Source organism: Symsagittifera roscoffensis, chromosome 7 (assembly GCF_963678635.1).
Source record: "Symsagittifera roscoffensis chromosome 7, txSymRosc1.1, whole genome shotgun sequence".
Classification (NCBI taxonomy): Eukaryota; Metazoa; Xenacoelomorpha; order Acoela; family Convolutidae; genus Symsagittifera; species Symsagittifera roscoffensis.
Window position 1 is genome coordinate 27,832,349 of NC_087068.1, and position 23,491 is coordinate 27,855,839.

The following is a 23,491-nucleotide window of genomic DNA, read 5'->3' on the forward strand; positions in this document are numbered from 1 at the left end:
AAAAAAACGACTCGAATTAGTAATAGGTTCGAACCAGCGACTCGAGATTTGGAGTTTCACGTCTTCCCTTTTAGCCACGGACGCTTAACGATGTGCAAACTCTAGTCACAAGTAAAGCAGAGGACAGATGCTATGAATTTTCCAAGGCTACATATCTTAGTTATGGTAAATTTGTCATGCTAATACACTACGCTTGCTACTTCACTAGTGTAAACAAGAAGCACAGAAAGTTCCGACCACAGTCAAATTTGTAAAAACAAAGCAAAAAAAAATTTAATTGAAAACAAAAATTGTTTGTGGAACAATTTGGTTCAATGACACTTAGCATTTATATTGTATCTAAAAACCATATGCAACATAAAAAAACAGTCGCAGAACATCTTCAAAAACAAAAGCATTTCTCTTACCACACAAGAAAATGGCACCGAATATTTATTTTCATCCATCCTAAACCAACTTCGCTAATACTGCATTACGGCGAACAATCACAGATTTCATAGGGCTTTCTGATACAGAAACATATTTATTAACAAGAAGATTCAGTTACTGTGCAGGTAGCACAGATTGTTGCATATAATATTTTCCTCCGTTTTTTTTCGATTTTTTCAAATCTTTTTCGTTATATATGCAGGTTGGAAGAAGACTAAAAGTCAACTTAAAGGATTAAGTTAAGGCTTAACAAAGTATAAAAAACTTTAAAACTTTAGAATTAAAAAGAAACTAGCATGTAACGCACCTCCGGTGCTTCGAATTTATGACAACTCATAAAAACGGCATATATTGGAAATAATATTAGCATCCTTTGAGTGTACCCTGATAAAACACAAGTATTACACAGGGTCGGGAACTTCAAATTTTGAGAAAATTCAAATTAAAGTTTTCTAATTTTATTTTTGAAAAACCACGGAAAGTGCCATATCCCGAAAACTACAAAAAATTGAGCACTCATATTTGGGTGCACGATTCGCAACTCCTGAGAGTACTCTGACAGCCCCCAACTTCAGAGTTAGGAATTCCACAAATTTTGAAAAACTTAGGTTTTCTGAAATTTTTTTTGAAAAAAATCATAAAAACGTCATATCTCAAAAACTACAAGGATACAAGCAGTCATACTTAAAAAAAAACTCGCAACCCCTGGGAGTGCCCTGATAAAACATCAGATGGGAACATACGAAAAATTTTAAATCTAAGTTCTTTGAACAATTAAGAAAAACACTACAAACGTCACATCTCGGAAATAAAAAGCATTAGAGCAGTCGCATTTGGAGGAAAAAATTGCAACTCCTGGTAGTACCGTGACAGACCCTCAGTATAGAGAAGAAAATTTCAATTTTGTGAATTTTTCCATATCTAATTCCTTTGAAAAACTTAGAAAAAATCCTGAAAACCATCATATCTCCAAAGAACAAGGATTTGAGCAGTCATATTGAGAGGCTGAGAGTACCCTCACAGTTTCCAATAACAGGAGTGAGAACTTCACAAAACTTTCGAATTTTTTGAAATCTGTTTTTTTTTTTTGAAAATTTTTGAAAAAATCATAACAAACGTCATATCTCGAAAACTACGAGGATTTGAGAAGTGAGATTCGACGGCAAGATTCGCAACTACTGAGAGTACCCTGACAGCTCCCAACTACAGGGTTGAGAATTTCATATTTTGTGAAATTTTTTCAAGTTACTTTTTTGGAAACTTTTGAAAAATCTCGAACATTGCCGTATGTCGTAAAGTAAAACGATTTGGTAACTCATATATGGAGGCCAAAATCGCAACACCTGGGGAAGCCATGACAGCATCCCAATAGTGGGTTGGTAATTTCAAACTTGGTAAAATAAACATTGAATTTAAACTGGAAAATCGAAAAAAAAATCTTAACCATTGCAATATACGATATAGCTTAAACATGGCGAGATAATACGTTGAAAAAGCTTAACCATGGCGAGATAGTGGAGCGCCCATGTAAATATATGTGAAGAGATTAATGTGAAGAGACCCTCAATTTTTAAACACAACTAAGTCTATAACTTCGAGCGTGTTTTCATGATACTGAGAAAACTTAAGAATTTTTTTTGAAAAACATCGAATCAGGCTTGCAAGTGCTTTAATATGATATATAAAATAAATTCTTGCAGCCCTCTTATGATTGTTTGTGGTATCTGATTTTGCCAGTAGAAAAGAAGAAACAAGAATACCTGATTGCTGTGCAAGTAGCACCAAGTTCCAACAGCAAAAAAAAATAAAAAAAAGTTCGAGTCATTGTTTCTTCGCCGTCTGGAGAAGGCGGTAAAAGAAACTTCGAAAACAAAATTGAATGATGCTAAATCTGTTTGCGCGGTTTGACCACTTTTTCGGATGGCTTCAATTATAAAATTAGGTGTCCTACAATTTAATACCAGCCAATTAACACCTAGTCATTTCACTACTAAGCAATTTAAATCCACAACACTTTAATTACTATTTTCCAGTTTAACACCGTACATTTTAACACCTTATCATTTCACTACAAGAATTAAAGCGGTATGAACTCTAAATTTACTTTTGTCACACCAAAGTTAATCCTACAACAAACGCACGCATCATGTTTAAAAACTTGGTTTATCTTAGTTAAAATGCTAAAATGAGGCTTCCTAATTTACTTAAGACTCTTATCGACAATTTTGTAAATATTTCATAACAATTTGACGGGAACGCCTTCCTTCCCAACCAAAACCGAAAAAACCTACAATCGCTTCTTGCAGGAGTTGATTGATTAAGCACCCAACTGCCAGCCTGAAAAAACTTTGTTCGATTTTGAGCAAGCTGTTAATGAGTTCTTCAAAAAATTCCCCGAAGCACATTTATCGGATTAAGCTGTTATTTAGTCTTTTGAAAAATTCCCCAAAGCGCATTTATCGGATTGTTTTTCCCATCTCTCCCACAGTTACATGAGAAAAGAAATGAATTGGGTCTGAAAGTGACCTACGTAACGAAGCACGATTTAGCGTAGGCCCTAAAAATGCCGCCTTCCCTTGCAAATAAAAAAAGAAAATATCGGCAATTGTTATGATATAATAGTTCAGGAAGATCAGATTGTACGCGACAGAAATTGTTTAAACCGGAAAAAATTGCGAAAATTGACGAGTTGTGTTTGTCCTTCGGCTCTACTTATATAAAAAGCATTGTGCCAAACCGTGAATCTTTATTCCCACCCTCGTTCTGGAACCAGCAAGATGCGGCCATGAGTGGCATTGCTAGAACAATAAATGCTGTTGAAGGATGGCATTTCGGTATCCGATCCTATTTCAGCGGAGCCCACCAAATTATGTGGAAAGTAGTGGGCAGCCAGCAAAAAGATGCCTCCGTACAAAAATCTAATTTTCACCATCGAGTGGCCATAAATTCACAAAAAAAATAAAATAACCGTGTATTAACGGAAAGATTACAAAACATAAATTCCATTTACGAAGACAAATATGGTTCTTTCTCAGAGCCTTATCTAGTTTGTGCTAAGCCAGTGTAATTTTTGTCTCAATTTTGTTTATTCTTTCGTGTTATTAAAATCAAATTTTAATCCTTTCATACTTTTATCAGCGTTTTTTGAAAAAATGTTTCCTTGCAGACTCCCGGAAACGTAACTAACGCAAGAAATTGACTCGTGCACTAGCAATTTAGTCCCAGAACAATCGCCCTTATTTTCGGGTTGCTAGGCCGGGACTAGGGGCTGGAAAAACCTTTAGCTTTGCGTTTAGGTGTCACGAATTCAAAAAACGCTGACAAAGCGACCAGGTTATAGGTTTCAGTTCGAGAATGATTCTAAAAATGATTGATTTCTAGGCTTTTAGCGTTGGTTAAACCTTTTTAAAATTTCTATACCGGCTGAAAGTTTCTGGAAAATTAGGCCATATTAGTAATAGGCCGTCTAATTATTTGCGGGCCATTGAAGATCATTAATTATTGCATGTTTTTGGTTCATTCTGGAACGATTCATTGAAATAATTGGCAAGGCCATTTCATTTTGGAACGATTTACTGAAATTATTCGCCAGGTCATTTCTGTTCAAAACTTTCGCGAATTAACTAGCTCGAAATTGTCTGGCTTTAAATGGCAAACATTTTTCTCGTTCAAGTCTGATGTTTATCGAAGTCCCCTTTGAAGTAAGTTTTTCTTTTCATTTTGCATTAAAGCGTTGTTAAGTTATAAAAATGGTTTTATAATCTAGCGATGTTAAACTGCTAAGGCAACAAAAAGTAGGGAATGAAATTGTATGGCATCAAAATGTTTTAAATTAAAAAGGGGGAACTGTTAGCCTAATATAACACCTCTCTCGCGTTACGCGCTCAAAAGAAACTGCAACACGCCCGAAGACTAAGTTCTTACCGTTTTCTATGGTTGGAACAAAAAAAACTGAAACACCAGAATACAAAACTTTTTCCTTCCTCTTTATTGAAGCAAAAATTATACGGAAAAATTTAGGACCTCAATCCCCATGCTTTTGGTAAAGAGGTTATTCCTACAACTTAATACAACCATGATCTAACGTAATACTGGTATTAGATCACATGGAAGACTATTTTGTCGCATTTCGTTTACTCTAAAGGGCGTATTACTGAAAACTCAAAATAAATTGACATATAATAAACTATAGATCAACGCCAGGGAGAAGATGCACTTCGCAAGTTAAAAGTGAAAGAAAAATGACCTCGACAGCATGAAAACAAACCTTTAAAAAGGAAAAATAGGACTACAAAACAGCTGATGAAAAATAACTTGCCTTCACCACTGGATGAGCTGATTGCCGGAACGAAAATTCCAATAGAAAAACTGCTTTTTAATTAGGCTGATTCGAATTACAACTACCATTTAGAAGCTGAGCAATGTGATTTGGGTGAAACTTACTCGCATTATCAAAAAACCGCTAATGAGGTAATAAAAAAAATGCCTGCCAATAATGAATTTCTATTAGTTCATAAAGTGGTCATCGAAAAAATCAATTTTGATTGATTCGAAATATATTTTGGAAGTAGAAACGACTTGGTGATAAACAGATGGCTAAATATTTGCTACAGGCAAAGCGAAGCTTCGCAACACTACATATATTACGGTAAAAAATAAGTTAAAACATAAATCTCGCAAGTGGAAACATAAATGGAAAAAGTCGGGAACTTACGGGAGAAATTGAATTTAGAAATAGATAGTTGCTCATGGTTCCCCCCTTCAATTATCGATTTCTTCTTATTTTGACTTTTTTGTACGCATAGGGAGAGGAACAAGAATAAATCTTAGAACACTAACAGTGATGTTAATTGGCTAGAGTTATTTTAAAATGAGCAAACAAAAAAATCAAAACAAACTTTCAAAAAATCTAGAACAAATTTTTCTACAATATTTGACACTTTGGAGCCAGGTAAGCGCTAAAAGAAGCTTCAAAACCAATGTTACATGGGCAGAACATGGATTTTACAGCTTGAAAATAGCTTTTAATACACAAGCGAAGCAGAGATTCGCTCGACTTGATACAACACAAAATAGCACGGCAGCTCGCCCAAAAATAGGACGAAAGCTGAGTTGGAAAAAAGACGAAACAAATTAACGTTAGTCTGGATTGCAGTTGAATTTGAAGAACGATACTGAGGTACATAATTGCCAGTGTTAAATAAGCGTTGAAAAATGTACTTCATCAAGCGGTTACTGAGCAGACAACACTTGTGTAGACGACTTTTGAACGGAAAAAATTGAGCTTTGAAAACAATTTAAGCGACAGAAAATTTTGCGCCCCATCCGGAATCAGAAATGAAATTTAAAAAAAAACAGAGCGAATCGAAGACTGGAAAAGAGTTATGACCGCAAGTAAACTTAAAAAAATTGACCTTGTTGAAAAAACTCAACTTTCGAATTTCAAAGAAAAAAAACATATGCCCTCTTTAAGCTCTTTGAATTGCTAGAACGATTACTGATTGGCGATTTTTCATAACAGTAACCCAACTTGAGAAAAACTTGATCAACAGGTAAAGTTTTTATTCCGCTGGAAATCTTAAAATTTTATTCCACTTTCGAACTAGAAATCGCTCACGAATTTTTGCGCCATTTGCACATTCGTATTTGGAGAGTGTTATTTACGTCTCTTTCAATAGATGAATTTCAATTGAACACAAAAGGTTCATATATACCTTAGTGCATCAATATTTAAAGACTTTTACCTAAAAAACTTTTACCTAAAAAAAAAAATGAGCAAGACCTATATAAGAGTCTTCACTACGTTCATTACTCTTCATAACTTTCGTCCTCCACTCGACCATCTATGAGGCAACTAAACAGATTAAACACCCACCGAAACCATTTAAGCCAAATTTAAAATCCCATAAATTAAAATTCGAACAAAATAGACATTTAAATTGCAGACATGCTCAAAAAAAATTTCGATTTTACAACGATTGTTAGCTGTAAGGGTAATCAGACGCTAATTGCTCGTTTTACTCGCTCTAAATTAGACTACAACTTCCTTTTTCAACCGCCTTTAGTAGACACTGGAAATTGATATAAAAAAATTTTCAAAACCGATTGACTCACCACTCAAAGGGCTTAAATACGGTATATCCAAAACAGTTAGAAAATGAAGCGCCCTAAAACAAGTGGCCATCAATAAATCGCGCAAATCGTTTAAAAACAGCTTTTCAAAAAATGTATCTTTGATTTATTGTAACAACAAATTTTCGTAGAGAGCATTTTGCCAGCAATCGACGCGGTAGTAAAATCGTAATTAATGATTGATTAAAGAAGCCAAAAATGGACCCGAAAATCGCAAAACTAAGGGCATCATATTCCATTATGGTTAAACTAAGCAACTTGCTTGAATTTCCCAATTTTGTTCGTTTTGTCCGAATGATTGAAATCAGCACTGTATCAACGCGCTTCTTTATACTTGTTAATTCAATCTCAGTATATTTCAAGAATCAGTCAAAGCTGCTCAATGTGCAAAAAAAACTATATAAACCGTGAACCGAGCTGATTTATAACATCCGGTTAAAACTAAAACAACTTTTAACTTTAAATGCTTTTGTATCGAAGCATTTTGTCTAGAAATAAATTGCTGAAGACAAAAGTTTAGCGTATTGCAATTTCGTTTGCAAATTGGGAAGGCAAACATTGCCTCAAAATTGCTCTTTTTTCGAATCAATTAAATGGATTTAAATACGCACAAAATAACTGGTCATATATGTGTCCTATTTTGTTTTATGAAATGCAAGAATGAAATTAAGTAAACAATTTCGTACAAACATATTAACTATTATCAGCATATAACTCACAACGAAACTTACATCAGCAGAGCATAATGGCGGATTAAACAATGTTTTAATCATTTAATAATTACATGAACACTAACTTAAACAAAAAACTGTTCTACTCTATTCAGGTAAAGATTTTGAACTTTCAACTGCGTTTAAATTTTTCTCCAATTAAAAATAGCTAAAATAAACGATTCTTAGATATGGCAACTAAGCCAACAAAACATCAGCAGACAAATAGTAGGCCGCAATTTGCAGATCCGGAATATATAGGCCGCATTTTTTTGATCCGGAATATTTTTTTGTTTGAAAAAAAAATAGTCCTGGTCAGATTTGAACACAGGAACTTTGCCGTCCCAAGGCGTATTCGTTACCACCAGGCTAATTTTGCAATAGGCAATACGATTATTGAAATCATTATGAAGCAAGGTACACCAGGAGTCCAATGAGTCTTGAGGACAAAGTTGTTCACGGGAAAAAAAGTCTAGTACCCGATTGTAATACTCTTGCTTATCACAAGGGTAAACAGATATCAAAGAGCCAGTTACGAAAATTTCTGGGCCGCTTTTTCTAAATATTGAGAGAACTTTTTTCAAATACTTGCAATAACAACTATGCCCATGGATTCCACACGATACCATCACTCGACGCCCGACGAATTTTTTAGGACAGTTTTTGCGCAAAAAAATCATTCTATGCCACAGTTCCTACACACTTCCTCACCTCAATATATATGTATATATGTCACATCTTCAAAACAAAAAGAGTGGTGGAATGCTCTGCAGGTTGCAAAGAGTTTTCCAGATACAATACCAATGCAAAAAACGTTCATTAGTTTATAACAATCGAAAAAAAAATCAAAAATGAAGTATAAAATGTTAGTAAACTGTTGGAAAAATTGTGAAATGTAAAAAAAGTCTGGTTACAAGTAACAAGCCACTAGCTCTTGCATGTGAAAATAACTTAACTCCTCTGGAACTCGAACCTGCGACCTAGATAATTAGTCTAAAACACCATCACCATTAGAGCAGATTAAATACATGCGGATAAAACATATCGGCTCTACACAGATACTGACATTATGCACTTTTGCTGACCAGTAATTTGTGCGAATTGGGTAGGAAAAGTTAACTCGTAATAGAAAACTGGCAATTGCTTTTGTTAAATTCAACGTAAATTACTCTGACAAGCGAAAGAATCATAAATTGTTTTCACATTCTCAACTTGCGAACTTTTTGAAATAATTCTTGAAACCTGAATTATTGCATAATTTATGATGCCACACGCGATAATCTACGAGCTTGCTTTCAGGTCCCCTCAATTGCGAGAAAAAAGCCATCCCGGGCCATAGTTTTTTCGCATTCTTTCAGGACGACCAGAACAAAAAAGAGCTCTGTGATATAAGATTTCGTTTCCCTGTATCATTGAAACGGCGTTACGCAACACGCAAAAAATCCCGATTCCAATTATAGTCAACTCTTGGTATTGGCCATTTCTAGCGAGGCTGAGGATGCATTTTCTGAAAATTTAACTAAATGGGCAAAAGAGCGGCTTGCCGTAATGAGCTGAATGGCTCAAATGTTGGTATTTTCCCTCGTGGATTAATTGTCTTAATTTAAACGCTCTGGGCCAATTGGCAGATCATGGTTCTACTAATCGGATGACCAAAAACTGCTTGACACGTAAATCTGTTCTTTAGTTACCCTGTCAAAGGACATCTTTGCTATATGCAGTCCAAGCAGATAACCTGGATTGTTTCGCAATCAGTTTTTCAGAAAGAATAAACAAACAAGGTTAAGCTTCAGAAGGTAGTTATCAAAAGAGAAAATAATTGGTTAATTTCAATTGATATAATTTATTCAACTTTGTAGCTGCAATAGTTGGAAGGAACGAACAATTATACAAATTCAAACATCGAATAAAATAAATGCCGATACTCAATACTGGGTCAATTAGTTATAGCAACATTTGATCAAAACTGCAGAAGTTAGTTACATCATTATTATCATAACCATTAACAATAGTAAACAATAGTAAACTTAACAATATAACAAAATAGATCTTCGTTCAAACTATTATTAACGTCAGTTTACAAAACAATGTCAAAGATTTGTACAATACATTGGATGAGCCTTGTCAAACAAGGACATTTTGGTCTTTCTGAAACGTCTATCAAAACTAATATTTTAACATTGACAGACGCGGTTAATTGCGAACAATGGGAAAAACAACATTGGGGATATTGTCTAAAAGTGAACAAACTTGCTCATGGAAACAATTAACAAACGGAACCAACTTCAACCTAAATTAACTGCAACAAATAAGCAAACGCACCAAAAACGTCAAATCTTCAAGTTTAAAGCAATCTGAGAGTAAGGACTTCAAAAATTGGATGTTTTTTTCTGAATTAAGCGAATTATTTAATTGTCATTTCGTATTATCATTTTATTTCACAGCTTTCTATTTTCAACGGCTACTGCAAAACACAATTTGCAGATCGCGATTTTTCGGAACTCGTTTCTAGGTCCAGTTCCTTTGATGATGTTTCTTGAACAATTTCGCCCGAAAAATTGTCGGAATCTCTCTTAGAAACTGCGCTTTCACCATCTGATAAACCATCTACAGATTCTTCGCAACAAATCGGTGGCTTTTTAGACGATAGGGTAAATTTCTCAGAGCCGTTTTTCAAGTTTATAACAGATCGGGTACTTTCATCATCATTAACAGTAAGCTCACAATCCCTAAATGATTGACTTTCACTTGAATCGGAGCGATTAGAACACGCCTTTAAGCCAACTGTATAATCAAAATCCACTACTTTCTTGCTTCTGTTGTCAATGCTACTCGTAATCGACCCGAAAGTCACCGAGCTCTCGAAACCTGAACTCTCAACATCGACAAAAGAAAAAAATCGGGCGTTGTCAAACTCATTACTTTTGCTCTCAACTTCCCCATCATTTAATGGCACCTTGTAAGACTGTGATAAATCACCTTTTCTATGCGCGATAGATTCATTGCTAATGATTGAGTCATTTATAGACATCGGGATTCCAACTTCAGCAATTGGGTCGAAGCGGTACGCATTTAACGAATCATCGTCACAAATCATTGCCGAATTTAGAACCGAAGACTGCTCAAAACTGTACCTTCTTGAAGCTTCGTTGCATTTTTGGTCCAAATTTTGGTACGAATCGCTGATTTCTTTGTATTGCTCGTCGTAATCTTTAGTCGCTTCTATTTCGCTCAAATCTCGACTCATCGAGATTTGTCTGTTCAGCATTGAAACACTATTTTCGTTTTCAATTTCATCGCTAAATGCAGTCGCATCTCGGTTCAATGAGTTAACCTCCGTTTGAAAGCTTAATTTAGCCGATGAAGATCTTCGGTTTTCATCTAGAAAACTGTCCCGGTCGAAACTTCTCGACAGTCTTGCAGAATTGACAGTCATCAAACTTTCAGATGCTGCTAATGGAGCCAATAATGAAACATCTGACTCCTCACTCAGTGAGTTTTTCTCCTCTTCCGAGCAACTTGAGTCACTTATGGAGTGCATAAATTTCAATTCCTTGATGACCGAATCTTTTAGCGTTCCCATGTTCTGTCGTGAAACCAATTCATCGTTATCGCGTCGGTTCCGCGCTGAACCAGATAACAGAGGCGAGCTCCTTTTCGAACTTGAATCAACGGGAGTTAAGGCATCTCTCAGATTTTCCTTTGAATCTTTCGATTTGTCTTTCTTTCTTAGAGGACTTGAAAGTGGCGATAGTCTGAAATTAGTTCTTTTCAAGCTTTGATTCGATTCAAAATCTTCGTTTCGAACCATTGAAAGTCGACTGTTGTTCACAGAAAGTGATAAATCTGACGATAATGACCCTCCAGGCATTTGACTAATAGTTTTTTGGCACGAATCCAAGACGTCGTCAAGACTCGAAAATCTGGACGCCGCTTGAAGAAAAGCACTTTCGACGTTATTTATACGCGTTGAAATATCGGGAAGTATAGTATCGTCTTTTATAAAAGCTTCATTTGCAAAAAGCTTTTCGTCTTGCGCGTTCTGAATACCATCTTCAGTTTCATACCATTTGCGGCCATTTCTACTTTTAAAATACTCGTCAGCATAGGAAAAGCAATCTTCAAGTCCTCTAGAAATATCCGAAAATGGCTCCGTATTTTCATTCAAATACATCTCGGTTAACGTGTACGAGCTAGGCCTTCCAATAACGGAGCTGAAATGTTTTGAAGTTTTTTCGACATTTTGTGTAACTTTATAACATCCAGAAGTCACTGATTCTGACGATAGCGTTCCATTCAAATTTGAAGTTCCTTCTTCCTCCGAAAACACCTTCGAAGTGTTGTGGCTAGAGAACTCGGTTTGCGTTTCCTTCGTACAGATCTCATGAACACAAGTATCTTGCGATAATATATCGGCCGAACAATCACATTGGACTCCTGAACTGGTATTGTCGAACTCGGTTTGGGTAACTTTACAGTCCAGCTCTTCATTTTTCATTGAGGTCAGACCGAGTTTGAACTCCTTAGGAATAAATAAACATTCCGGGTCCGAATGATACCCATCTCTCTGGTTCGCGAACGACATATACCTCGACATGGGCAGCTGCTCTCTTTTCGCAAAACTACTCGAAGATTCATTGCCTGAATCTGATTTCTTGAAGATTGACTTAGCAGCTTTTCTGAGTCCATTTTTAATGGCAGCAGAATTGAAGCAATCTGTATCTGCAATTGAAGATACAGATACAAAACTCTGGTCCATGCTTTTGTCACCTTGTCGTGCTTTCAAACAGCCGTCAGTTTGGTCATGGTAACCGTTTCTTTCTTCTTCGGTTGACTCCAGGACACTTGAACTCTTCTTAGGAGCGACATGACTCAATTTTTCTTGCTTATTCGACATAGATGAGAGACTGTCAAAAGACATCGACCCACTATGGTGAAAAATATCTGGCAAATCATAGAACTCGTCTCGCAGTTCCTCCGAAGACTCGATATTCGTGTTTAGCTTCTGAGAAAATAACAAATCCTTGAAACAATTTCTTGGTTCTTGGTGCACTTCAGCTTCAATGCAATATACCAAACTATTCCGTTGCGAACTCGAATTCATGTCATCACCGAACATAACTCTTGTATCTCTGTTACTTTCGGTCAAAATCTCTTCAATTACTTCATGAAAACTGTCACTTTGTTGCCTGCTGACAGGTTCTACGCAGTGTTGAGAATTCTTTCTCGAGTAGCTCTTGGAAGAGCGATTCGAGTGATCTGAGCGACGTTCTATATCACTTCGACTTTCATCCGTCGTTGTTCGGTCAGATGATAACATCGATATATCATTTTCGCGGTTGACTGCTCTCAAATTTAGACATCTCTGGGCTTTCTTAGGCTTTTTTGGTTCTTCATGTTCAACAGGAACATGTTGGAAGACTTCTGGAGCTCTACAAGGCATTGATCTAACTGTAGCTCTAGATGAAATTGGTCGAAGAGGTACTTCATTTAAGTCAACATGATTTCCAGATTCAACCCTGTCATCGTTGGAGGCTTTTCTAGCAATCGGAGATATATTCCAATCACTGGTTGCTCCATCGAAACTTTCGTTTGCTTTCACTTTCCGCAAAGAGTCATTTACGAATTTTTTTACGCTTTTTTCATCTTCCCATGGCCATTTATCGTCATCAGTGACTTTAAAATCACCTTTCGATTGTCGATTTCTTTTTCGCTTTATCTCGTCGATCGACAAAAACGAATCGTCAAGAGAGTAGTTTAGAACCTTTGCTTCTGTAATTGACCTGTCATATATGCCAGACATTTTTGACTTCAAGTAACCTTCTTTTTCGATCAACTTTCTTGTTTCTGATGTTTTGGATTCGCTTTGAGACCATCTAGAATCTTCCAGAACATTGCGCTGTTTTCTTCTGCTTGGGGATGGAGTCAAAGAATAACTTGTAAGTCCTTCGAAACGCGCATCAATATTATTCAAAACTTGCTGTTTCAGTTTTTGTTGTTCCTCAAAAATTCGCAGTCTTAAATTATCATTAATTTCCCATGGCCAGGCATCATTTCTAACTCTGCTTTGACCTTTCTTGGGCGATTTCCTTAATGAAATCACATCAACAGCCTTTGGTGGGTCTTTTCGTTTCATGTTCTCAAAGTTTTGATGGGCTTTGAGAACCAATATTTTCTTCTCTTTTCGGCTGTTTAAATTATAAGGTTGCATATCTTTTGAATGACTTCCGATTACCGTTTTTGACAATTTATCTGATTCTCTCGCGCAATTGAAATCCGATAACAAATCAGTCACTTTATTCGCGCAATATTTTGACGTGCTTTTATTTGTGACCTCTAAATCCAACGCTGGAATCAATTTTTTCTTCCAGCAAGTCAATTTGTACAGAGCTGTGAAGCAACATGGCGAGCTGATGAACTCATTGTCAATTACCGGAACCGTCTCAAAAGTCGTTTTAGCTGGACATACATGAGTCAAACAGAACCTACTGGACACAGGTTTGAAAGAATTTAGTGAAAGGTCCACCAAATCTGTAGCGAAGCTTTGGCTTAACTCCATACACGCATTGACTGAGCTTCGAAATCTTCTCACTTGTGTTGATTCATCGTACAATTCTTGAGACACTGCAATGCTACGACAGCCCTGGCACAAATCCAGAACTAGACGTTTGTACTGTTCCAGTGATTCTGGAAAATTAGCTAGTAACGTTTTCTTGGATCGATCCATGTTTAAACTATCAGACAATGGAACTTTTTTAGAATGGGCTCTGAAAATTGAGCTCTGAAATGAACTCGAATTTGACGTTTCGTTTTCTGACAATTTCGCGACTGTTTTCACTTGGCTCAATGTATTAGAGTAAGAGTCGAGAGCAGTAGCTTCGCATGGAGAAATCTTAGCTCTCTTTTTAAGCAGTGGAGGCGACTTCTCAATCGATTTCGGACTAGGATAAACTGGAAATATGAAAGGGTTCTCTTCGAAGTATCGTATTCTTGCGGAAATTGCACTTTCTGGTCGCGATAAAGGCGACTTTGGCTGTGAACTTCGAATTCCTGGAACGGTTAAGAATTAAATACGAAAGCACTGCAAAATTTAAGAAAATGAATCAATATCCGGCATAATGAACTGAACTGAACATTGAATATTTCACGAATATAAGATAACCAGGTAAAATAATGGTCGAAAACAACCCAATGATAATGCGCGCTAATTAGTGACAAAAATAAAGAAACGGCGACTAATTTACAGATTACAAATTTCTAAAGATTTTACAATTTAACTAATGAATAAGAAACAAAGATTTTATGGACAAGGAATGGTACACAAAAGGCATTGGATTTTTGAGAATAATTAACAGACCGGAACTTTAAGGTCCGGAGTTGTACTTACTACACAGCTCTGTAAATGATTCGCGCTATGACATGCACTAGCAAAGATGACTTAAATCTGGATTGGGACGTTTAAAGCCATGAAAAGAAAACAGAAAAGTATCCAACATATGTTTTGCACTTGTACTTCAAAAACTTCTGAATACGATCAGTTCTGTATAGAATCTCAGTTCGTTTACAGCAAAAAAAACAACACTTTTGCTAATTAATTTTTTTCGATAGGTGTTCGATCATAGTGAGTAAAACACGGTGGGGTTGGCTTTAAAATGGTGCGTTTATTTGTAAAGGACAGTGATCCGGCGCCAGAGACACATTTTAGCCAAAACAAGACCAATTAATCAAAGTTGGTTTGGTCTTGACATTGAGCTTGATAAAACATGAAGTAAACTGCAGAGGCCAGATTTGTTCGTAATCAATCATTAATCAACTTGGAAACAAACTATTGCTATTGTCTGAAGTAAAGTCGCGAACTTACCAATGATTAATTATCATTTTATCACTGATGTATCAGATATCACTACAATTTACGAATTATCAAAGAAGAAGACAAAAAATCCTGCAATGCCAAGTCACATCAAAATAGATCTTTGGCATTATGGAACTTAAATAGCATGGAAATTAAAATTGTAGACTTCCTCGAAATAATTAATCACGCTTCCAGCCGGAAGAAAAAAAAATTGAAACACAAATAGTTAAAATAAAACTTCTGAGATACTAATTAGCAAATAAGACATAATTAGCAAAAGAGACATCAAGTTAACTTAAATAATCTTGCAATCATAAAGAAAAACAAGAGATCAGAGACGTTTTTAATAATTTAAACAGCATATATAATTTAAATAGCATATATACAGAAAAAAGCACAGCCAGGTAATAAAGCGAACAGTCATTGCGAGAAAGTAACAAGAAAGAGAGACAGTGATCTTACCAGCGGATGCAACAGGTTTAGACTAAAAACATCTCACAAATATTTTCATAAAAATTTGAAAATTGAAATATCTCTCATTCAATTTAGCAAAACTGATCATTAATGGACAGGAATTTAAGTGTTTACTTCTCAAATTTTCAGTTAAAAGTGAAGTGTTGGTTATTGTTTGCGTTAGATTTACCTTTTGCCGTTCCCGGGCAAGTAGTTTGATTATTCGATTGCCAATTATACGTAAGCTAACCAGGGACCATTTCGGGAGCTTAGGGCAATTACACCGTCGGATTGTTTATGTCAAAAGTAAACATGATTCGGAATGCCAATGGCATGACTCCTTACATGTAAGGATCCCCTTCTACACCCGCATACATACCAAAACACCGACTATGTAGAAAAGCGAAAATCATCGTTCCATATCAGTTAATTCTTTTTTTTTGGTAAAATGCTTGGGTTTCACATTTGTACAGTGATTGATTATCTGTTGTGCTATATATTTTTCCCGGTTCTAACATTTTCCCCTGTGGTTCAATTTTTCAATTGTTTCTAGTTAAACTTTCGACTTACTAGAAATGTTTGCCGGTTTTTCATACCAGTACTTGCCTAGGATTCCAAGGAATACCACTGAATTAGATTCAGGTGTCTAATTTACGAAACCCAAGGCTACTATAAAACACTATTAAATGATTTTCAGCATGAACAGACCGACAGACATAACATATCCATAAACCAACTTAATCCCCCTTTTCATGCCACTGCTGGCAGACTTCACCGTGGACAACCAAATGAGTACCAGGAAATAAGGATACCATAGCAAAAAGTTGCATGCAGTAAAATCGCCCATGCCATACTATACCATAACAATGCAAAAGATCGCACAACTTATGAAAAAAGTGCATGATCAAAGTGTGAGGGTAAGATACCGTAATTCAAATGGTAAAAACTCTCGTGTAATTAAGCATCCATTAGGATATCCGTTAATTGAATTCAGACCAATAAAGATTAGGACACCGACTTCCTTATACAAAGATGAGAAACAACTTACCGTTTTTTGGTTCGAATTTTGTTTAGGAGACTGTTTGATAGTCTGACCAACTGCATCTGATTCCGACACACACGATGCTGGGAATGTCCCTTTCTCGTTTTTGAATTCCCCAAAGAACCTGAAATTTTATCCACTGTTCAGCTTTCATGGGCATACTTTCTACGAACAAACCGAAATAATTTATTGAACAACCGAAGATTAAAAAAAAACTACCTTAAAATCTAGATAGCAAGACATATTACTCAAACTATTCCAACTTATCCTATGCATTTGCCAATGATCCAACTTACCCTGCAGCAATATATCCGTTGCTCTATCATTTGACGCGCAGTCAATACCTAGTTAAAAATTTTTAACTTGCCCGTTTTAACATAATGGAGGCAAAAATTAAGACTCGATTGATCCACAAATTCAAGCTAAGCATTATTAGGTCCTTTAAGCACTTTGCCAGTTTTTGTACCTTATCACAATTAAATAACTGAAGTTTTTGCAAGCTTAAAGCAGATAGATGACACAAATGGTTCAATTTGTCTGTTGTCTTGTCCGAAACTGCAATATCAAATTTGCCTAACTGGGGTCTGTCACAACGCTATTGCCGAATCCTCATTTTTATCGCCAAAAGTATGCCAAATTGCGGGAAAAAAAGCGTAAAAGAACGCTGGAAAAGTTCATCATATTTTTTCAAGTTTTCACAGAACGTCCCACACAAGGCTTGTGCAAAAAAAAACAGACACTAAAATTCAGTAGATACCAGCAACATCAGTAACCATTAGATCAGTGGCAGAAAGAAAGCCATACAATTGTTTCATTTTTTCTATTTACCATAAGCAGGGCTTTAATTAGCCCGAAAAAAAAAGAAAGAAAAATTTGACCCACGTAGTGATACACAGTTGTAACAAAGCATTTGAAATTTTCTGCTTTTGTCTTAGCGACAGAGCGATCGAGGATACCGAAATATTGCAAGATTTCGTCGACAGCAACAATTTGATGCCCTTGAGCTGAACCGATATTTATGATGTAACCTTGAAATTATGCCATTGCAAATCTAAACATGGACTGACATTTGGAAAAGAATATGAACGCAATGAAACAGAAAAAAACCTGACTTGTTTTTTTGAAAAAGCTTAAATTTCGAATTTTAAAGAAAATATATATGCCCTTAAAGCTCTTTGAAATTCAAGAACAATTTATGATTGGTGCTTTTATCATAAAATAACCCAATTTAAGAAAATTGGATCAATAAGTAAGCTTTTAATTCCGCTGGGAAATCTGAACATTAAAATTAACTTTCGAAAATAGACGTCGATCACGTTTTTTGTGACCTTTACACTTTCGCTGTTCGATAGTTGAGATTGCCTTCCTTTCAACAAAGGAAATGAACTGAACTAAAAAAAAAGAAATCAAAAGTCAGGCCACGAAAAATCAAAACTGAGCGTGAAATTTTAACACTTTCTCCTGAAAAAAGCAAAAAAATCACCAAGACCTATATAAGAGTACTTACTACGTTCATTACTCTTAATAACTAAATACGAATTGCAATCAATTAGCTGGTTTCATTTAATGAAAAAGCTCTGCGCCCATCGACAGGGTAACTGCTACGTCTCATCAAGTCATCTGAAAAAATGAGGGAGTCGCCGATCACTCTAAGCTAGACGAGACTCTCGGCCCATAGTTTACCTCTCACTTTCACAGAAGCTACTTCAAAGGGAAGACAATAGGTCGCAACAACCGAGGGCCTTTGTTTCCATGACAATGTGGAACCACTCGAAGGAACGTGCGCTGGACTAGCAAGAACATCTTGGTGATACTGCACTGTTTTAAGGCAGTCATCCTTCTTTTTAAATGCTCCTGGATCAAACCCAACTCGAAGCAGTCAATCAAATTTTCGATATTATCTCAAGGCCTTGACGAGAAGTGACAAGAAGGCAGGTCGAGTCGTATGAACAGACGGGTTTTGAACGAACGAGTAACAAGCCTTGTAAATTGTTTCAAGCAATTAATCTTAGGTTATTTATATTCTCTCAAACAATTGAGCTCTCGATCAATTATGGCTTTTGCGAATATTCTAAGAAAATCAATTGACTTAATAGAAAACAACAAATCTTTCGAGGTTCCTGGTCTCTTTGAGTTGTGTTTCTGGGCCAATATCAAAACAAATGTTTTTTCTTCAGCCTTGGGCTAATAGCGGTAAAAATTGAGTTTTAAGCAATTTGATTTAATGCTTTGATTTCAATTCAATTTAGAACCAATATTTCTGTTACTTGAATAGTTCATTGATATCTGCACGGTTTTGTTCTACTTCAAAAGACATAAGGTATTTTTGATTATGAGCCTAAGGTGAAATTTTATAGGCTAAATTGGAACGCGAGGTAAAGTGGTACAATAAAAAATGATGCCGCATAAGTTGGAAAAGAGTACACAGCCACAAAACCTACGTCTAACAAAAACACACCGGTCTCTATATTTCGTTCATTTTAGATATTTAAAAAAATTGATAAGGTGAAACAAGTCGAGAGATTTACCATCCGTCTTCTTCCGTTCGCATCACTTTAACCTTGCCTCCTTTCTTCAGACTCAGTTGTCCAGCTTTCACTGCTTTGAAGTCACTCACAATCGAAAAGTCCTTATCTGTAATGGTAACAACGCAAATGATTTGCTTCACTTCGCAATTACTTGGAACGAATATAATAAATTATGTAAAAAGAACGCTTACTTATGTTTTTAATAACAATTGAATATTTTTAAATAAAGTTTTATTACAAAGAAAAAACCTCTTTAGGTCCCTTCCCGTTTTTTAAGTTTTCGACAGTTTCTGTCGAATACTATTATATCCTAAGCGTTTACTTATTATTACCTATGAGTTTGACTTCTTGGGCATTTCGTTCACCAATAGCCATGTCATACTCATTGTCCTCATCAGGTGTAACATTGACAGGTGAGAGTGAAAGTCGAGCCGCTGCAACCGACTTAGCATTCCCCTCAGATCCGGTATTTAAAACCTAGTACAAAAATGGAGCTTAGAAATGGAGCTTCGCAACACATACGATACAAGGCAAGCATAGCATGGCACACCCAAGTGAATGGAAAATGAAACGGAAACCACTAAATATATTTTAAAAAATATATTGCAAAAACTATTTTAATAATACTAATTAAACCTTAATTTCGAACAGTTAAATTTTCATACTTCATATCTTATTTGGCGTCTTAATGCTATGTAGCCTCAAAATCTTGTCGTCCTCTTTACCGAGCACTAGATAAATCGTTAGAGCACTTGTTTTGAACATCAATTCAAAGCTACTGACAACAAAACTACTATAATGCTACACCATTCAATCATATGTCATTTCAAGATAAACTCGGCTTGCCAATTCAGCAAGAGAGTATCCGATTGCTGGGCAAAATGTTTAGACCGCTATCAGCTATTGCAAAAAAATCGAAAAAAGATTCCAAAAAAAGAGATATTTTTCAAATATTTCGCGGCAACTTCATCAAGCTTTTTTATACAAAGAAGATGATCATGATAATCTATACAGTAACGCACCTCTGGTGCTTCAAACAGAATAGTGAACATGAAATTAGCTTATACATAAAATATATTAAAAAACAACGGGAATCCACAACGCTTTTGATTTCAAAAATTGAACCAAAATGGCCGACAGCATAAAACTCTATTTTCCATATTTTAACAAATTTAAACAATTTCAATAGCAGAAATTATTAAATCCATAAATGGGGTTCATAATTAATTATAAAATATCACGCTCCTTTTTCTTAGATTAATTGAAGTTTTATGAAAAAAGTTCAGCAATAATATTGGGATGAGAGGCCACATATGCATCCGCTGGTAGTAACCTGACATTACCCCCACCAAAAGACCGACAGTTTCAGATTTTGAAAAAAAACTATTTAAAATTGAGCAGTTTTGAAAACTTTCAAAATAGATTAAAATGTCATATCTGAGGAAGCAGTCATAATTGGAGTCCAGACAAACATCCTGAGAGCATCTTAAGAGCACCCCGGCTTTTATTTTAGATCATAAATTTAAAAAAGAAACTGAAAAAGCATGATGATTTGAGCTATCAAACTTATAGGCAAGATCTGCAACCTCTGAGAGTACCCAGAAAACATCCCACTGAAAAGATGGGAATTGCAAACTTTTGACAAGTTTTTTTGAAAAGTTTTGAAAAAATATTGAAAAAAGGTCAAAACTCGGAAATCAAAAGCATCTGAGCCGTCAGCTTTGGAGGCAAAACTTGCAACCTCTGAGAGTAACTCGACAGCATCTGACTACAGGGTTGGCAATTTCAAACCTGTGAAATTTTCCAGATTCAAATTTTCTGAAAATAGGTGAAAAATCATAAAAATGCCATATCTTGGAACAGAAGTAGATTTAAGCAATCACATTTGAATGCGCCATGTAAAACACCTGATAGTACACTGGCAGCGCATCACACTATGGAGTTAAGAATTTCAACTTTTGTTAATTTTTTTATATCTAAGTTATTTGAAAATTTTTGAAAAATTATTAAGAAAACGTCATATCTCGCAAACTAAAAGAATTTGAGCTGCCAACTTTTGAGTGAAAACTCGCAACACCTGAGAGTACCCTGATAGCACCCAACTAAAGGGTTGAAAATTTCAGTTTTTGTTGAATTTTTCAAATCTACGTTTTATGAAAAATTTCAAAAAATCTTCGTATCTGGTAAACTAAATAGATTTGGGAATTTATATTTGGAGGCCCAATTTGCAACTCCTAGTTTAATCCCGAGAGCATACAATTTTTGGGTTGCTAATTTCAAACCTGACAAAAAGCACTGAATTCAAGCTAGAAAATCGAAAATATTTCTTACGAGTTGCAATATACGATATAGCTTAAGCGAGCAAAAAAATTTTTCGTTAAACATGCGAAAACATTACACTGAAAAAACCTAAGCAAACTGAGATAGTGAGCCGCATTTAAGTATATCATAGATAGATTCACAGATAAGTAATTTCCTTTTAAAATGTTGACACACTGTTTTCAATAGAAAACTCGTTCATCGCTGAAATGGTGAGTCCACTCTTTTCACAAAATTGTGGTCTGAGCAGCCGAGCAAAAGCAAACATAGCCAACAGAAATGAATAAAATAATTGAATGCAAAAAGGCAGAAAAAAACTGACTCATTTTTCAAAAAAAAACCTGCAACTTTCGAACTTTAATATACAAAATTAATGATCTAGAGGCTTTTTGAATTTCAACACGAATGTAAAAATCTGAAATCAGTTTTCAAAACTAGAAGTAATTCATGTTTTTGCGCCATTTTCACGTTCGTATTCGGAGAGCGCAAATTAACAAACTTTCAGCAGATGATCTTGCATTGAACTCAAAAAGCGAAAATATATCTAACTGCAGTCATAAATGCATAAAAAGGATGAATGCACAGCTGTAGTTAGCGCATTTTAAGACTTCTCGAAAAAACAAAAAAAAATCACTAAGACCTTTTTAAGAGTCATCACTAGGTTCAGTGTGACTCTTAAACAATTTTTCTCGACACTGAGACAATTTTTTAGTCCGAATTTGGACTGACTTGTTGAGAGTCGAATTAACGATTGCTCGGGTTTCAAAATAATTACCAACTTTGACCCTCAAGGTGCTAGCTATCATTAAGATATCTGAAATTGGGCAAAGAAAAAACCTTATGCCATTATCAACTTTTGGCTGAACAAGTTCAATACGTTGGGAATCTGCTGGAATAGATCATAAAAACAAACTTAGAAAAACACAATTTCGTTTCAAAATAAATTGATAAAACGAAATCAATAAAGCGAAATAGAGCTACCCTGAGCTATCTTACACCAAAAGAACTACCTCATGGTGATAAAATTATCCTAGCTATTTGCAATATCATGTTATAATCTACGCTACAGTTTTCACCCTAGCACTATCCTCGCATGTTAAAAAAATATGCAACAAAAATCCCACATTTTATACCGTTTTTCGCAATTAATTAAGCTTCAGGCCACTCCTAACTAGATGGAGGTGTTTTGTTGCGGAAACAACCTTGTAAAACGCGCAGGGAGTTTGACTTTATGGAACATCTTTAAAATGATCATTAACTTTTGCCTTTGAAACACCACAAACTTAATTGAATAACCCGATAAAACAAGCAAAAGCCGATAAAAATAAAAATTAAAATTTTAACCAGAAACCGAGTTGGAAAATTGATAAAATAACAGGGCGACTGTAAATAATCAAAAAAATGTTCAAAGCAGAAAAAAGGCCACGCTTTGTAGGCTTAGCCTACAAAAGCAGACAAAGAAAAACCCGACAATTCAGTTTTACCGGAAAAAATTCAAGTTCATACATACTGAAACTACAATGTTCGACAGGGACTGGAAGCCCAGACCTTAGAATGCAAAGGCAACCACGTTACTTCTACAGCAAGAGTGAAGGGTTCGGAAAAATCTCAATGCTCAATAATGAAGCAAGTTTAATTTCTTATACAAAGAAATTAATTTAAAAACGGAAATTGAGCCGTCAAAAACTAAACCCTACAAATCCGCAAAAAAATATATAAAAAAACAAGAGTAATTTCTTATTGATAGCAAATTTTTCCACAGAGGCGAAGCTTCGCTGGCTGTACTAACACTAGCCACCAAAAAAGTAGCTACATATGCTAATAAATTACTAATCCGATGCAGCGAAAGTGGAACCAAATACAATTCGACACAACTTAGCATGTATTACATTGGAACGCACAGAGCCAAATTATGCATTTCAAAGAATCTGCGAGATATATGGAGTGGGAAAGTTTTTGAAAGCATGTTTTTATGACTGTAGTTGTGTGAAATAAAAAGCTTTTTTCGGTTCATTTGATGAATTAA

The 23,491-nt window shown here is 35.5% G+C and overlaps 1 protein-coding gene across 6 annotated transcripts in view; it reads right to left on the reverse strand.

Moving 5' to 3' along the window:
- The window catches only part of LOC134851661 (SH3 domain-containing kinase-binding protein 1-like), a 68,177-nt gene that overhangs the window by 32,229 nt on the left and 12,457 nt on the right, over positions 1-23,491 (reverse strand). For 5 of the 6 annotated variants that reach the window (XM_063867840.1, XM_063867841.1, XM_063867843.1 and 2 more), the window contains exons 4-7: positions 19,479-19,623; positions 19,147-19,252; positions 16,625-16,742; positions 15,586-15,607 (exon numbers count right to left, since the gene is read on the reverse strand). In XM_063867840.1, coding sequence (XP_063723910.1) covers positions 15,586-15,607; positions 16,625-16,742; positions 19,147-19,252; positions 19,479-19,623 — 391 coding nt within the window. Of the gene's footprint in view, positions 1-8,683; positions 14,322-15,585; positions 15,608-16,624; positions 16,743-19,146; positions 19,253-19,478; positions 19,624-23,491 lie in introns of those variants that run through there. The other variant, XM_063867838.1, reaches the window with a different exon arrangement.